General features: G+C 37.8%; 1 protein-coding gene across 4 annotated transcripts in view; it reads right to left on the reverse strand.

Annotated features, from left to right (window-relative positions):
* Nucleotides 1–128: 128 nt before the first annotated feature.
* LOC121942898 (rho GTPase-activating protein 42) overlaps nucleotides 129–17,074 on the reverse strand; it is an 87,596-nt gene continuing 70,650 nt past the window's right edge. For 2 of the 4 annotated variants that reach the window (XM_042486197.1, XM_042486195.1), the window contains 14 exons: nucleotides 15,196–15,274; nucleotides 14,848–14,887; nucleotides 14,482–14,544; nucleotides 14,247–14,321; nucleotides 13,492–13,576; nucleotides 13,242–13,300; nucleotides 11,204–11,309; nucleotides 10,793–10,952; nucleotides 9,581–9,731; nucleotides 7,841–8,230; nucleotides 7,333–7,489; nucleotides 5,272–5,334; nucleotides 3,570–3,649; nucleotides 129–2,722 (listed from right to left, as the gene is read on the reverse strand). In XM_042486197.1, the coding sequence (XP_042342131.1) occupies nucleotides 2,634–2,722; nucleotides 3,570–3,649; nucleotides 5,272–5,334; nucleotides 7,333–7,489; nucleotides 7,841–8,230; nucleotides 9,581–9,731; nucleotides 10,793–10,952; nucleotides 11,204–11,309; nucleotides 13,242–13,300; nucleotides 13,492–13,576; nucleotides 14,247–14,321; nucleotides 14,482–14,544; nucleotides 14,848–14,887; nucleotides 15,196–15,274 (1,597 nt within the window). In that variant the 3' untranslated portion in view covers nucleotides 129–2,633. Of the gene's footprint in view, nucleotides 2,723–3,569; nucleotides 3,650–5,271; nucleotides 5,335–7,332; nucleotides 7,490–7,840; nucleotides 8,243–9,580; nucleotides 9,732–10,792; nucleotides 10,953–11,203; nucleotides 11,310–13,241; nucleotides 13,301–13,491; nucleotides 13,577–14,246; nucleotides 14,322–14,481; nucleotides 14,545–14,847; nucleotides 14,888–15,195; nucleotides 15,275–17,074 lie in introns of all 4 variants that reach the window. The other 2 variants (XM_042486196.1, XM_042486194.1) reach the window with 1 other exon arrangement.

Raw genomic sequence — 17,074 nt, forward strand, 5'->3', positions numbered from 1 at the left:
CTTTAAAAACTTGTGAAACTAAAATGTTGCTGTTAACAAAAAAGAAATGGTAATAAGTATTGTGCAATTAAAATAAACTGTCACGTAGCTCTCACAGCTCTTACAGCTGTGCTTTTTCAGTTAAAAACACAACCAGCTAAAAGTAGCGACACAAAGAATTAGTCTTATTTTACCCTCCAACACTTAATACATTTAAAAAACATTCTCAATGTCCGCCCTGTTTTCCATGTTGTATCCAGTTTCTCGCTACGGTGAGCACAAGTTAAACTCACTAACTGTGACAAAGAATTTGGACCACAGGTCTAATAAATCACGCTGTTTATTTATAGACATGTTTATGCACCGTAAAGACACAGCAGATGATTGCAAGGAAACAAACTTGCCATGTAAAAAAAGAAAAAGGTGCAGAATGTTACATATTTAGGATATGAATATCATTTCCCCTGCAAATTCAGACTGTAAGGGAGTATTATTCCAGCATCCGTGTTCAAGGCCACCTTGCTTTCTTAGAGATGTAAATGGTAAAGAACGCCCTGATCTTGGAAAGTAGACAAAATCCCAGATATATTCGAGGAAGTATTTTCAGTTTGTAATAACTGAAAAGTGAAAGTGTTGTTGATAATTTTCTTTCTTTTATCTTTTTATGAAATAGTATCACTGAAGTTAACCTTTTAGATCATGACGGACTTTGTACTTTGGCAATGTTGTGACAGTAATAGAAAATTAAATATTAAATGGTATCTTTAAAATAATATAATCTGATACATGTCTAGTTGTCATTACTAGTACACCAGCGTACCAGTGAGCACAAAAGAGGCATCAAAGGTGAAAGCTGCACCTCATGAACAGCACATTCATGACATTTAAAAAAACACATTTTTACATATGGCATATGTTTGGTGTGATAATTTATAATAGTACACAATTACAAGAAGTACATGTATTTGATTGGCAACTACAGAAGAACTCATGAGCGTTAATGTACAGTACAGTACTGTGGAGCTAACCAGGAAGTGCGCCGCAGCAGTGAGCAGGTTCAGTGGATGAACAATGATCACAGGCCATAAACATGAAAGTTAAGGTGCAAAACCATTATGCTTTTTCTATTATACTATAATAGATTATGTTTTAAATCACAGTTTGTTCTATTACAGCTGACAGAAAAGTTTAATAATCTACAGATCAATTTAATGGGTTGTTAAATAAAGATAATATATTTCTGGGAATAAAAGTTGTGAAATTGAGTGTGATTGTTTTTGTGATTCTGTAAGCGAATACTGGGACTAGAAACATCAGTGCAGTCAATGGGAATATATTTACAGCTAACAGTAATACCTATCTCTTCTTATTTCATTTATCTCTGCAGATTCCTTAAAACAATTTATAATGATTACAAAAAAAGGAGGTACATCTTTGGACTTTGGATTTCGAGCACTGTTAAAGGGGAACTACCCCCATTTTTAAAATTCCAACATATTATTTCTATGGTCTAAGACAGTCCAAAATTATCATTGAAAAGGAACATTTCTCCTAAATCAAAAAACTAGATTGCTATTACTCAAACTTATGATGTCCAGGGTAACCATATATTTCCACTGTTCCATGACCTTTTTCCTATTTGCCCACCATTTTTCAAGCATAATTTCAGCTCGCTGCCATACATCGCAGGAAAGATGAAATAGGGTAAGAAAATTAAGAAAACATAGGTAATGGTAAACAAAATGTTGTAAGGCATCAAGGCTTATTGAAGCAACTTTGCGTTGACAGGTAAGGACATTAAATTTGCCATCAACATTTCGTAAAAGGTTATTAACCGAAGATTACTGTAAGAATTTCACTACACACAACAAAATTCCATTAGTTTTCCAAAACTTCGAATAATTTTTCACCGATTCCAAAGCTTTTCAGGTCTGGGAAAATGTAGCTGAGAAATTCTATGACTTAGAGGTTTTCCATAACAGCGGGAATCCTGGAAAACAGCTGGCAGCGTGGAGCAGGGCTGCATGCGCATACTGCACACACGTGGCCAAAATTGACATTGATGAGCAGTGCCACTCGGTGCTTTGAGCAGAAAAGTTCACGTGAACCCAAAAACTGCCAGAAAAAGGCATCGTGCAGCACCAAGAGAGGACTGCTGTACTACACGGGATCAATGGTTATGCTGGCGACATGTTCTAAATAACACTGACAGAAGCCATGGGAATGGTCTGAGTATACAGAGTCATTCTCTGTTTCAGAGCTGAGAACACTACGACAAAATAAATCTCATTTGTGTAAAAAAGGGAAATTTACGTTGTGTGGGTCCAAAATCAGGCGGTTGTCTGTGGAGCAGTGCTTATGGTAATACCCCCTAAGCAGACTTATACCCTATGACATCACACATTTCATACTCATTTTTCTGGTTTTTGGCTTTGAATGCACAAATAAACAAATAGTGATTGAATTTTCTGCGGTCATAGAAATACTATGTTGGGATTCTGAATTTAGGTGATGTTCCCCTTTAAAGCAATTACTTCCCTGATATCTGCTAAGCCTGCATAAAATGCAGAAATGTCAGTTACCAGCACTATCAGCCACACTATTATTTTTTTGCTCATGGATACCATGACAAAGATGTAATGTTTACCAGCTTGTTAGAGGATGACGACATAATTCTCAGGGATTAAACCTGTTTTCCCCTCGAATGTTGCTTGGAGCCAGCCTGGTTCAACAGAAGGGTAGACTACAGGACAAAATAGAAAGAAAATACTTAAATTAAAGAGAAGCATGAAGCAGGCACTTGAATCACTACAACCTGCTGGGAATCACTGAGTCTTTATTTGGTTATTTCCCAGGCTGAGAGAAAATAAAGATGCTATTAGGCAGAAAAATAAACATTTATAGCAGACTGAGAAAGACTCTGGGTCAGACTGCTCTTTCAATTCAGTCCCTGCAGAGTATTTATACAAGCTTGAAAGTGGGATTGCCTTGCTTAGTCACACAGATACAGTATAAACCATAAAAACAAGGTTAATTATTACGCAGGTGCTCCAAAATTTCGACAGCCAGTTTCAAAAATGATCTGATAAAACAATCCAGCAGAGATATGCTGGATAAGGTTGTAGAGAAAACTGATTGGTTAACGTCAAGAGCAATAAAAATGCTCAGCCTGCTGCTAAGTAAGTGGAAGGGAGCATTTGTTGACGTTTAGCTGCTGGCTCCGCTGCCAGTGTTAACAGGGAACAGGCACTGGTGCTTTCCATCACTAGGTTACAGTGACCTGCTTGCACTGGTTGTGGGCCAACTCATCTCCTCATGGAAAAGGCAAGAGGCAATAAAAAAAATACAGGGGCTGTTTATACTTTAGCAATGCATATGGGGGTGTCATGCAAAGAGCAAAATTGTTGTATGCCTCCACACAACACTGGGAACACGCCAAATCCTCCTTGCTGTGTGCTGCCGGCGCACAACAGACTGTCTGCTTACACCATCCAAAAGTCCAATCAGCCAAAGCAAAGGAGGTGTGTGCGCTGCTGTGTGCAGCAAAGTAACCATCAGCTGAGGCAGATAAATGTGTTTGCACTGCTTACCATTTGAGAAGTGCGCCCCCTGGGGGAAGCTCAGCTCGTTGCTATGCTCTGCTTCACAAGAATACATTGCCTTGGCATCTCTGAAAAGATACCAAAAACAGGCATGTCAGATTTAAAGAGATGAGAGTGGGGTTGTAGCTCCCAATTTCATAATAATTTCCTTTCCTAAAAGTTTGTTAAAACTTGCACTTAAACCCTTGAAACCTGGATCCATATCAGTTTTAGACACCTAACAACATGAGGAAGAAGGCAATAACCAACTGGGAAAAACATGCCCCACAAATTGCAAGAAATTAGTAGAAAGATGAAATTAGGTGACAAGAAAATTACCAGAAAAAAATGTTTTAAAAAAAAGGGGGAGGATTAGAAAATTTCCACAAACTGTATTTAGAATGATAAGAATTTTACATTTAAAATTATGTAACAGAAAAGAAAATAAATCATATAAATAAATTCATTTTTGCTTGTTTTTGGTTTGTTTTTTTTACTCCTCCTTTTGATTAGTTTCAAGTGTTTTTTGTAACTTTTTCTAAAACTATTTTTTGCGCCTTGTTAAGTTACTTGTTGCCTTCTCCTCATGTTTTTGAAAGAAACCAAACCAATTTGTTCAGGTTTTGAAGGTTTAATGTGATTAAATATGTAATAAAACCCAATAATGTAATAGTCTGACCAATAACGTTATAAATTGTTCTGACTTATATTTTTACTGTAATACCTTATACAATATAAGTAGTGATGCAAACTTTGCCATTTTAGAAAATATTGTAAATCACCAAGAGTGTAAAAAGTACCAAGAAAAATAGTGTTAAGGTAAAGCAGTGGCTGTTAACTCTTTTTGGTCAGGCTAGAACTAGAAAACTGATACTAGAAAACTCTACTTATACTAGAAAAACTAGAAAATTCATTTCCCATTGACAGTGTTTTCAGTTTATCACATCTTTGCCTAATAACAACGTACCACTAGCCATCTATTATTATAAATTCAAATTCTACTTAAAGCCTAAAGTTAACATTTCCAAAACATGATATTAGCGTCAATTGTTAGTGTCATGTTAGCCTAATGAAAACGCTAACAGTTACACGAGTTCTATATGTCTGCATACTTTGCATTTCTAAGGGGGAATTTTGTTATATTTTATTACATCATACATTTTTTTGTTGTTTTTTTTAAAGTTCACCTGAAAGGTATTTTTCATTATTGGTAAAAAAATTATAGGACATTATATGACATTGTTGGTTAAGTTACTACATTACTGGGTAATAGGACTCTGATTTGCAAAGATTCATAGCACTTCATTTCATTTCACTTTGTAAATATTAACTTTTGTCATTTGTATGTCTTTACCACCTTTGTATTACTGATTGGTCTTAGAATTTTGATCACTTATGCAATCTTCGTTCATATATTTTTCATAAGTCATAAATGGTTATAGTTATTTTATAGGGGGGTATCACCATAAATCATTTTTTTTGTTCCAAACTTTTCCTGCACAGTGCTTAAACTTTTTAATTTTCTTTTCTGTCTTTTCTAGACATGTGCATGTGCAAATTACCTAAACTATTACAGTTTCTATCAGGTTAAGTACATGTTTTATTATAATTTCAGGCGTTATTATAATTTCACAAAATTATTACATTATTGGGTGCTAAAGGGATTAATAATGTTAAACTGTTGAAGATGGTGTCATGTTTTTTACAGCACCTTCCAACTGGAACAGACTGCGAGGAAGAGGCATTTTCAAAAAGCTGTGCTCTGGCGGCGACCCTGAAACAATAGCAAAAACAGTTCAGTCGACTTGATTGTAACAAGAATAACGTAAGTGTTTGTTAAAATATGTCAAATCAACGTATAAGAGTAAATAAAATACTAGTGTTGTCTTCTTTTGATATATATCAGCAATGCAGCCTCAGAGAGAAAGTCAAACCTAAAACAGGTCCGTCCACTTTCTCTCCTGCCTCCTGCGTCACTGTTTAGAACAAGGTGAAAAAGCTTAACAACACAATACGGGAGGTTTCCTTCCTCCGGGCGGACTCAGCTCCAGCATGCTGCTGCACTGAGTTCAACTATTTAACAAGGCTGCGCTTGACCCCGTGCGCAACAACCTCAGAGTCAAGGGGACAGCAGCAGAGCCCAGGGCGAGCCGGGTGGGTGCTATACAAGGAAACTACTCGAGAGACTGTGTGGCTGGCTTCTCAGACATGACAAGTCAAACAATCTATTTGTCTCGGGAGTGCAGACTGCTGCTGGGTCACATCAACCCAGTGCAGGCAGAGCGTAATTAAAGCCAGCGCTCCCACCTCAGAGGGAGACACATAAATCGCCTAACACATACTCATCTGATCCTGGAGACCTCTCAATGCTCACCGCTCATAAACAGACGGAGGAGGAGGCTGACGACTCAGAGGGGAGAGAAAGAGACGGGAAGAAATGTTGCTCAACTATTGTCCTCAAGCCTTATTGACTCGCAGTTATTTTGTGGGGGCACATAAAACTGCACCTGCACACATTTCCCCAATATATATATATATATATATAAAAAAATAAAAATATCAATCTGCTTACATTACTTGATGTATCTGTTTGTTTCTGAATTAACATGTTGTCTATAATATGTCAGAAAACAGTGAAAGATGACAGTAACATTTTTCCAGAGCCAAGGTAACAGCTTTAAATCATAATTTTCTCAGACCAGCATTCCAGAACCCAAAGACATGAGATTTACAAAGATATCAAACAGAGAAAAGCAGCAAATCCTCATATTTGAGAGCTTAGGACCAATGGATGTTTAGCATTTTTGCTTGATAGATTGATAGATTACTTTTCTTTGTTTCTTCGCCAGCTAGCTAATAAATTCAACATTAGGGATGGGAACTGATAAGATTTTATTGACACTGATGCCATTATCGAGTCTGCTTATCGCTCTGACTGATTCCTGTCCACCAGGTTTAAAGGTGAACACATTTGTATTATCTCTGAGTGTGAACACTGGGCGCCTGGATGGTGGTCTCATGGTGGATGCTGGCACTAATGCTGTGGTCCTACTTTTCGGCAACTGCTACTGCCGCCATCATTAGTCATGAACCACTATTATTATACACATATGACTATTATTGCCACATACATAAGATACAATACTGGCATGTAATGAATGTACTACCATAAATTACATTTATTAATTTTCATGTTTATTGCTATTGTTATATGTTATGTTTTTATTACTATTATTGTTGCATCTATACCTCGCTCTCATCATTTACCTCTTTCTCTCTCTCTTTCCTGTTATGATTTTGTCATAATTTTATTGTCCCTTCTCAGTTGCTCTTACTGAGGTTTCTACATTTTTTCCCCCATGTTAAGGGTTTTTTGGGGGGGGGGGTTTCCTTAGTTGATTTGAGGGTCACAGAGGGATGTTGTATGCTGTAAAGCCCTCTGAGGCAAACTGTGATTTGTAACAATGGGCTTTGTAAATAAAACTAAATTGAATTAAATAGATGAGTATTTGTACAGCATTAATTTTCATTTCAGTTTTCTTTGTCACATCTGCTCTACCTCTACACTGCCCCTGCTGTTAATAAACATACTGCATCTCGCATCCATGTTACGTTAATTTTTGAGGATACACACAGGCAACGTAGTAAAAACCTACGCAGGAGACACATGGCAGCCATCATGTGTACTCGTAGTAAACAGCAACTATTTCTCCGGCCTTTAAAAGCTGTAGGTGAGAATGAGGTAAATGATTAGCTTTTTAAAACCCATTACACTGAGCCGGGTCTCTGGTAACCGTTGCTGACTGAGGTGTCCGTCCTGAAGCGGATCAGCTGTTTTGGTGGAAGGTGTGGGTTTTCTGTAGACTTTAAACTCTCTTTGGGCTCCAGTGTTGACAGACTTTGGACAGATCCAGAGCAGCTCCTGTGGCCTTGAGGGAGACATACAAATAATAAATCCTGCCCGCTTGTAAATGACACAAAGACATTAAAGTTTGATATTACAGTAGCTCACACAGCGCACCAAGTAACTGGAATGAGTCATGTAAATAATATTTTCACGCTGCTGTTTAAATTATGCCTAAATCAAGGGGGTGTCAGTCTTTGACAGTATGAAGTCCTGCAGGAATAACTTTTGACAATATAACTATCTAGCTTATGAATTCTGTCCTGGAAATGACACTTTCATGAGGCTTCTTTCCACTTCATTACTGCGAGGGAAACAAAATCAATGAACTTACGCCAGGCGAGCTTACACTGGCATTACTCTGTGATTATCCTACCTTCAGATATATGCAGTGATTTCAGAGACGGGGCAGCTGAGCGGTTCAGCAGTGGTGGCCTGAGGTCAAGGCGGCAGTGCGGAGCCTTTTTGGGGGCAGGGGACAGCCTGGGTGCAGTGCTAACTGAGGACAGGCTGAGAGCGTCCTCGGACTCTCCATCTGTACGCCCTGCATCCTCCCTGGAGCTGGACTCTGGGCTGCTGACACAAACAGCGCTCCTGGGGCTGTTTGAGAGCTGCGATGGCGTTCGGCGGAGGTCCAGGAGAGACTTGTCCTTGACCTGAACGCAGGAAGCTGTTTTGGAGGAGCTGTTCTGCTCAGAGGAGTGGGAGGACAGAGACTCCATGCTGCCCATCGGGGTGCTGCCTGGACTGCTGCTGAATGTGTCACCTATGCAGGGACCAGAAAAGAGGCACACAAGGCCCTCATTAAAACCTGCTGACTGAGAAAGTGATGTGGTATCGAAGACCATTTCCGCCAATGTGATGGAAAAAAATCCTGTTGGTCATTATAATGTTTATCAAATACTTTAATACAAATAATAAGTTAGTATTTAAAATAATGATAAAATGGATAATACAATGAGAAACTCCTAAAATACTGACTTAGAATGTAAAAATAATGAGCAACTTTCTAAGAATAATCAGAAACTTTCTAAAGAAATGACTTTATATCTCAAAATAAGCTTTCTCAAATTAATAAGAAACACTCTCCTACATCTTAAAATAATGATTTTTTAAAAAATAATGACAGTACATGACAAACTTTCTTAAATAATGGATTATTATCTCCAAATCATAAATGTGATTCTAATTTTGAGAGACTTTCTCAAATAAATCTTACTTATTTACTCATTTCAAAATAATAAGTTAAATATCTCATAATAATTAGAACTTTCACTGATAAAATGGGTAACTCTCTCAAGATCAATTATTTAAAAAATAATGAGTTAGTATCTCAAAATGATGGCAATGATGAGAAACTGAAAATGAAAAAGTTTAAAAAGAAAAAAAAAATCTCTAATTTATTATTTCAAAATAACACTAAAAATTATGAGAAACAGGGATCTCTCTCTACTTATTTCAAAATAATGAGTTAGTGTATCAAAATAATGAAAACCTTTCTAAACATAGTAAGAAACTTTCTCAAAATAATGACAAACTGTCAATATGATCACTACTTATTTCAAAATAACTTAGTATCTCAAAATAATGAGAAACTTTATTAAAAAAATAGAATCTCCAAATAAATCACTTATTTCAAAATGAGTTAGTATCTGAAAATAGAAATTTTATTACAACAATAATTTAGTTTTATATATATATATATATATATATATATATAGTTTATATATATGTGTGTGTGTGTGTGTGTGTGTGTGTGTGTGTGTATAGATGGATGGATAGATAGATAGATACTAAGTCATCATTTCTAAAAAGTTTCTCATTATAATAACTTAAAGATTTTTTTTCTATCACATTGCCAGAAATGGGCTTCCATACTGTTGTTACTTTACGGCTTACAGAAAATGCCTCTCTCTGATGAGATAATATTGCTCTGGAAGCTATACTGGCTTTCCACTTCAAAATATTTGAAACAACCCGCAGATATGAGGAGAATCTTTCTGAAATTCGGTGAGACAGTGTGTGAAGACATCTCAGCGATATTAAAGACCACAGACGTGTTTTGGGAAATTATGGTGTGATGACCTGTGGTGGTACTCACTGCTTTGGTACTCACTTTCTGCATCTGCCAGGCACAGTGTTGGAGTGTAGAGGCTGCGGGGCTTCCGGGGCCCTGTGGTGAGACAGATGGCCCTGCTCCTGCGAGAGCCAGGACGGCTCTGGGGCTGGGGCAGGGGCACATTGGGGTCTGGAGGCTGGTGGAAGATCTGGAGGTCCCACAAGGAGAACTGATTAGTTTGTTACCAGTACCTTCAGATTCTCATTACCTAGAATAGAGCTGGGTGAAATGACGATATATAGACCGAGAATTCTGTCAACCATTAGAAATTTAGCAAAACATTTCATATAGAAGTAGCTATCTCTTCTTATCTGTGGTTGCATTGAACCTGCTACAATTTATAATACAAACAGATGTATTTACTGTAAATCATAGACTGTACATAGAGACGGGCAACATGACAGTTCCCCCAATCTTGATCGCCCCCTGCTGTCTGGCTGTGGTAAAGGTCAGTTAGGATAGGTGTTAGTGAATGGACATAGGCCAAAGTAAAAACTCCGGCAAATACATTATTCCCAAAGATAGTTTCTGACACCGAAGGTAGTTCTTATCACCTTGATGTTTGTTCAAGTTTTTATGATTAGTTCAGTTTTAATGAGTTATTAAATTTTACAAAAAGAGGATTTTCCGCCATGATTGACAGCTGTGACAGAAAATCCATTCACTCGCATTTAATAGTGCTGCTCGCGAGGTGGGAACTCCCCCACCGCGGATATCGCTACTGCCCAGAATCCAACTCTCACTGACATCACCATCGCAAGATGGCAATGCCTGTATGTCAGATATTTTAACCTCACATAAGTATAGCAGGGGTAAGTGGCCATGTTGTCCATCTTTATATACAGTCTATGATTAACATTCAAACTTTTTTTAAAATCTCTGAATGAATTTTCAATTTAATTTCCCCAAAACTTAAATATATCAAGACATACAGTATATCAACAATCCAATATAAAAATACAACAAGTTGTGGAAGATACTATCTCTATTGCCCATCTGCATGCTCAGCGACTCTTTGTCAAACATTATAAAAATGCACATCATCACCCAAAAATCTTGGAAACATGAAAGAGCTTGTATAAGAGTAACTTTAAGCTAAGCTTTGCAACAAATACCTTGAATGTAACAATTAAAGGTGTAAATAATAGGTGGAATGGTGCAGGTATGATGACATGCATACTGTACGTTTAAAGCTTAACAATGACTCACCTTGTTGAAGTTTTCGATAAGTATTTCCACCACAATGTTCTGAAACTTGATGTTCATCATGGCAGCCACAGTTTCCTCTTGAGACCGCATCAAGGTGGGCCCAAAGATGACCCCCAGGTTGGACACCGTCATCAGGTTGAACTGGCTTTGTGTGGAAACTCTGCAGGTAGACGACACAAGATGCTGCTTGTTCTCTGCTGATAATGAAAACTTTTAACCATGAGGTGACAGCTTTGTTCTTTGCCAGCTACTGACAGTTTTAGAGACACCTACAAATCCATTACAGTGTCACTACACTGTGAAGACAATTTAATCCATTTCAGCTATTTTTATCTTCTCTCATAGTGCTGTCGTTTTTTTGGTTTTTTTTCTTAGGCTGCAGTGTGACTGATTCATTACAAGAATACGTACGTGACAAGGTGTTTTATTAGTAGCTCCAGCATTTCCTTGTTCTTCTCGGGCAGCTTATGAACAAGAGCATGGACGGCACACACTCTGTAGTTCTGGTCATCTGACTCTGAGGAAAGGAAATGGATATAAAATCCTCAAGACTCATTTACTAATAATAAAAAATGCCAAGCTGCCAATTATTGACTTTTAGTAATATTTCAGATCAGTCTAATAAGTATTATAGAGACTGCGATAAGAGTATCAGAATATTTTACTGTAATCACTTAACTGACATATGAATGCAGTTGTGTGACAACTTTCAGCATCCGACTTAATTAAATTTAACATGAGCTCCATGTTTATACATTTTTAAAAAATCAGCTTAAAATTAAAAACAACAACAAAAAACATGCCAACTTCTTTTCTTCAAATTCCCATCCAACTTGAGACTCTATGAAGAAGTGTAGAAAAAGCAAGTTGAGTGAGTGGAGATTAAACCAATTTAACTTTTCAATTTGACATGACACACATGCACATGGCATGTAGCCATTTTCAGAGATGTAAACTGTTTAATTGTGCAGCTGTCAGGGCCTGGATGTAGCGCCCACAAAGCTGTCTCATTTTTAATAAATACATTTCAAGTGCAGCTTAGTTCAAACACAATTCAAATAAAATTTCACAATATGTGAGATGAAGTCAGTATGATCAAAGCTAATCTTAAAAACCAAATTTTCAATTTCAAATGTGCTTTCCTCTGACACAAATACAATAAATGCAAATACAATCCTTGATTAAAAACAGCATGTTCTACAGCAAACAGTCAGGGTGAGGGAAACAAAATCGCTACAGCATAGCATGGCAATATTTTTGCACGGCAATACATGGATGCAATGTATTAATTTAATATTACCAATATTACTGTATACTGCAACAGGTTGAAAATCGCAATAATATAAAATCGTGACTTAAATATTGTGATAGTATAGTATTATGGGACACCACCACAGTGGTATATGTCTTGAATTCGAACACTCTCTGCTTAAGAAAAGATATACTATGCATGATTTTTAGACTCACACCAAAGTAACCCCCTCAATGATCACTTAAGAACCAACAGGAGTGTGTGGTGTTGTATTTCTCTGCAGAGAGACTCAGCCCTCCTCTGTTTTCTTGTGTTGAGAACATTTATGGATGTGTGCCTCCACGGCGCTCAGGTGAGGTCAGGGCTTTGTAACAAACTAGTGAGCAGATGTCAGACTATAAGCAGCAGGCATCCAAGAGCCACAGCGCCGAAAAAGTAAAAATAGTGAGGTGAAACAGGAGTGAATCTGAATCTCACTTGTTTCACACGTTTACAAAAGGTAACCTACAATCCTCTCCTCATAATGACATATAGTGAGGAATTTGATAATTTTGGATGGTATGGTGTACAGTCTAGGGAGTCACATATAGTGTATGCTACGGTGGCTTCTACTACTACTACTATGTGTTTGTTTTTTTTTTTATTTATTTTTTTTATCCAATATAGATGTGGGTTACTATTGACAATAGTGCTGTAGAACAATGGAAGCAGCATGACACTATTATAAAATATCATGGTAGATTTTGAGCACCATAAGGATATATTTTTTTTACAATATATTTATTTATAATAGTTATTCATAATATAATTATTTAAAATAAGTAATGGTCTATTCTTAAAATACAACTCAATAATTAGATATCTTCAATTGTATGTCTCCATAGCTTGGTCCTGTGTATTGTTTTGTATGTTGCAGCTGCCGTTGATGTTGTTGTTATTGTTTGTGGTGCTGGTGGAGATGATGGGATCGTTTTTTTATGTCATGTATCGAATGTTGTGTTTTGTGTGGACCCCAGGAAGAATAGCTGCAGCTTTAGCTACAGTAAATAGGGTTCCTAATATATGAAATTAAGTTAAATCCTGCAAATTATTCCTTTAAGAATCTCTCTTTCATGTACAGTAATAAAATAAAACATTGTAAAATACATATTGTGTCAAAACTATCTACAGCCATTGTAGTGACTTTCCAGAACTTACTGACAGCCATGATAAAATCTTTGTGGAGCTTGAAGGTCATTAGAGGCTCAGAGAGACACCTGGTGAATACAGAGAACAGTTGTCATTTATTTCCTGAGTGACACAGGTCTTTTGAATGCAGCCACCTTCCTTTGTGAGTCAGTGGTAGCGCTTGATGCATGACTAACACCAGGGAGGTTTCAAAGAGGCATTACGGAGGTAATGATGTTTCCTGAAAGCTAAGGACACACGTCTGCTGGGGCACGCTGACCTGAGGTAATTCTTTAGGCCACTGGTGATGGTTTTGTTGTCCCATGTCTCTGGATCCAGGTCCATATCCACAGGTGCTTTGGAAGCTATGGGAAATACATTTTATTTTTAAAGAGTCACAAAGAGTGAGCTGTGAACTGTGTGAAGAAACCGATACAACCTGACATGATCTGACAGGCAGCTTAAATAAGCATTAAAAATACTGACTTTAGAGAGAGTCAAGAGGAGAATCTAAAATAAATAGTGGTGTCTCACAGAGAGGAGAATTTAATAAATCATTCAGACATTTCCTGTTAAAATGAATGAAATGTATGAAAACAGGATTAGCATGGGTCATCTAATAAGGTAATGGCAAAGTAATATGAGGCCAGATTGCTGTTACACTGTCACACCACAAGGAGGACCTCTTTCCTCACTCTGAACAGTTACACTGTTTGCTGAAGCTCTACATTCAATTTGAGATTGTTAAAATGAGCTCTTCATAAACGAAGAAAAACTGGTTAATCAGGCATTTGAAAATTGAATAATTGTCTATTTATATTAGTTTTTCTGCACAGCTTTTGAAAACATCACTTAACACTGTGTATACAGAACAAAGAATTACTCTAAGCAGACAAAAACATAATTTAAAGCTTTCTAAACAGTGATAATACTTTGAATTTTGCCACTAATTCCTGTAAAAAAGAAGATTATGTTTCTATTCTACTGAGTAGTTAGTACAAAAATGTCTTTTTTTGTGATTTCAAGGCTACTTACAAAAGACCATGGTCATCAGCTTCTGCACTTTGGAGTTGACCCCTCCGATTCTGTACAGTCCCATCGTATTTATGCCTGTGTGTCAATGAAAAAGGACATTAAAGAATTGGAACAACAGTTTAGTTTATGCAAATGCGGTATATTGTCACGTCCACTAATGAATGAAGAGTATTGTTATTCATAATCACAGCAAGTCCTTTGACGGATGAAAGCCGAGAGATCTTAAAGGCCTCACCTCTGCTCTCCACCAGGTCGATGCATTTCCTCACGAAGTTAAAGCCTGCCTCATTAAGAAACGCTGTAGTACAACATAAGAATAGGGTCGACACGTCAATTACCGTCTGGGTTAAGTGTGCATCATGCAGGAATAACAAGCTCTCCCCTCCGCTTGGGCTCTGACTAATAAGATACAACCCCTGTGCTGGAAGGCTCTGCTATGTCAGCTGAGTGGGTGTATGTCAAGTAATTGTGTTAATGAACAGAAATGGCTAGGTAACAATGCATGCATTTGATGTGTGTGTGTTTTATTCTAAGTTGTAGACAGCTTAATATATGCATTTCAGTGATAAAAGGGGTTTGGGAAAAAAAAAAAAACACTTACTTTCTTCCTTTTTGCTTAATATAGCAGGTAGGTTGTAAATCTAGAGAAAGTTTACACAAATAATGATTAATTTGAGGTACCCTTTGGTTAAAATTAAACATAATAAAAGAATTATGTCACAGTTTTCCCCAGTGATCTCTTTACTTAAGTGGACTGAGCTATTATTAGCTCTAGGGGGTGATGAGGTCATGGTTTCTTTAAGACTTCCCACCAGAAGAGGGTGCCAGTGATATATTATTCAGTTTTGGTATTGATTTATTGTCAAACAGACGACTAAAAAAACATCCTGGCCCAAAAGCAGCCGGCCCAGAATGAATATTTCAAAGACAAACAGGCAGAGTTCCTCACCGGCTCCTTGCCATCCATGGCCTCCAGCCACAATCTTCTGTTGGACTCTGACAGTGCCTGCAGTGTCATAACGCCATGCCTGGAAAGATTTCAGAGAAAAGCTGGTCTCAGTCTGATCTCATTGCCTCAGGGCCCCTGGACAGACCTTGTTTACACTGGCTGAGACCACTATAAAAGGACTAGTGTGACTAAAATAGCTTGTGTGAAAATGCTGGACTTCAAACTGTGCCCTCAGTCGGCTCGGTGCTTCACATTCCACTCCCAATTAAATGCTACATGTGCATAATATTAGAGTGGTTTGTTTGTTTGTTTTTTTTTCGCCCAACATGCATTCTCAGCATTCTCAGCAGCTCTCATGTCCTACCTGATGCTGCATTACAATACATAGCATGAAACTGCTCTGAGTATTATCTGCAGTGGATACACAGCACTGCTACAGGGTGTAGAAACCTAATGATAGCATTATTTGATGCAACAACAAACCCCACCCAGTGATAGTTAGTACTAGCATGGAGCCATGTCAAGTTGCATGTGTAGGAATTAACGGGTAATACAAACCAAATTCTGTCTCTACCGCTATCACCATGCGGGTAGTTTTGGACTTACAAAATTGCAAAATATCTGTATCTGATGTTAAAGAGAAACTAAACCCCAAACTTCACTTTTTCTTTGGTTGAAAAGCAATATATATGGCTATTTAGTAATGTTATTGATCAATCATTTTTGACATTTGAGTGCAAAGTTCAAAATTCTACAAACTGTGTTATAAATAAGCAATGTGAGTGCCCTCTAAAGGCTGAAACCTGGCCACTCCGATTGAATATTGCTATTGGCTGATCCTGGTAGCAGGAGCCTGCTTTCATCATCCACTGAGCCACCTGTTGCTGCCCTCTGTCGCCAACCTCATCACCACCCTCTCACCAAACGACTACTTTGTGTGTGTATGTGGGGAGGCAGGGAGGTGCTGTGGATCAAGAGGTGGCATGATCGGGTGACTGGATGTGTCTTAGCTCCCCTCAAGGCCTGCCCATTTTTCACATTCCACGGGGGAGGCACTCACACCAAAAGTAGGGGGTTTAGTTATTCTTTAATGCCTCTACCTTCAAATAAAGTGGCGATGGAAGCAATTTTATTTGTGATGGTCACAACATTGAAAACATTTTAGAGATTCAACAGCAACATATCTTTTCAGAAACAGTGATCCAGTGTTATCGGGTTTCTTTGGAAGTTGTTTCTGCTGAACGCCTCATATAAATAGTTGACAGTGAGGTCTGTGGATTACCCGGAGTACTGGGGACAGTCTTTCTAGAAAGACATGCTGCTGGGGAATGTTTTAAATGCTACTTTTACCAACCAAGACACATTGCAACAGCTGGTATTGTTTTCTGTGTTGTTTGTGTGTATGTCATCATGGCAAAATGTGGTCCTAGTAGACTTATTTTAGAATGAACTACCACTGGGATATTGCGCTGTTCTGCTACCTCACCATACTGTATAAAAGGTACGATTGTGGAATGGGAGGATAGAGTTATCTCGCCGTAAAGGCCCTGCTGTGTTTTCACTACTTCTACTCCTTACTCCTGGCTGCTGTTCATTTGTAAATTTTTATATGGTCTGTAGACTGCTGAAACCGAATTGCCCTTTGGGATAAATAAAGTTGTTTGGATTGGATTGGATTGGAATCTAACTGAACTGAACTGAACTGAATTGAATTGAAAGTAACAGTGCAGCAACTGTGTCTGTATAAACAACAAAGCCAGCAGGATGGGATCATAGAAAGGATGGGTGTGACATTTTGATGATGTGTCGTGTGCACTCCACTGTGGAAGATTTGAAAAGTAGCTAGTAACAGTTAGTAGCCAACTCTAAGAAGCAGAAA

This window comes from Plectropomus leopardus, chromosome 5, assembly GCF_008729295.1.
Source record: "Plectropomus leopardus isolate mb chromosome 5, YSFRI_Pleo_2.0, whole genome shotgun sequence".
Lineage (NCBI taxonomy): Eukaryota > Metazoa > Chordata > Actinopteri > Perciformes > Serranidae > Plectropomus > Plectropomus leopardus.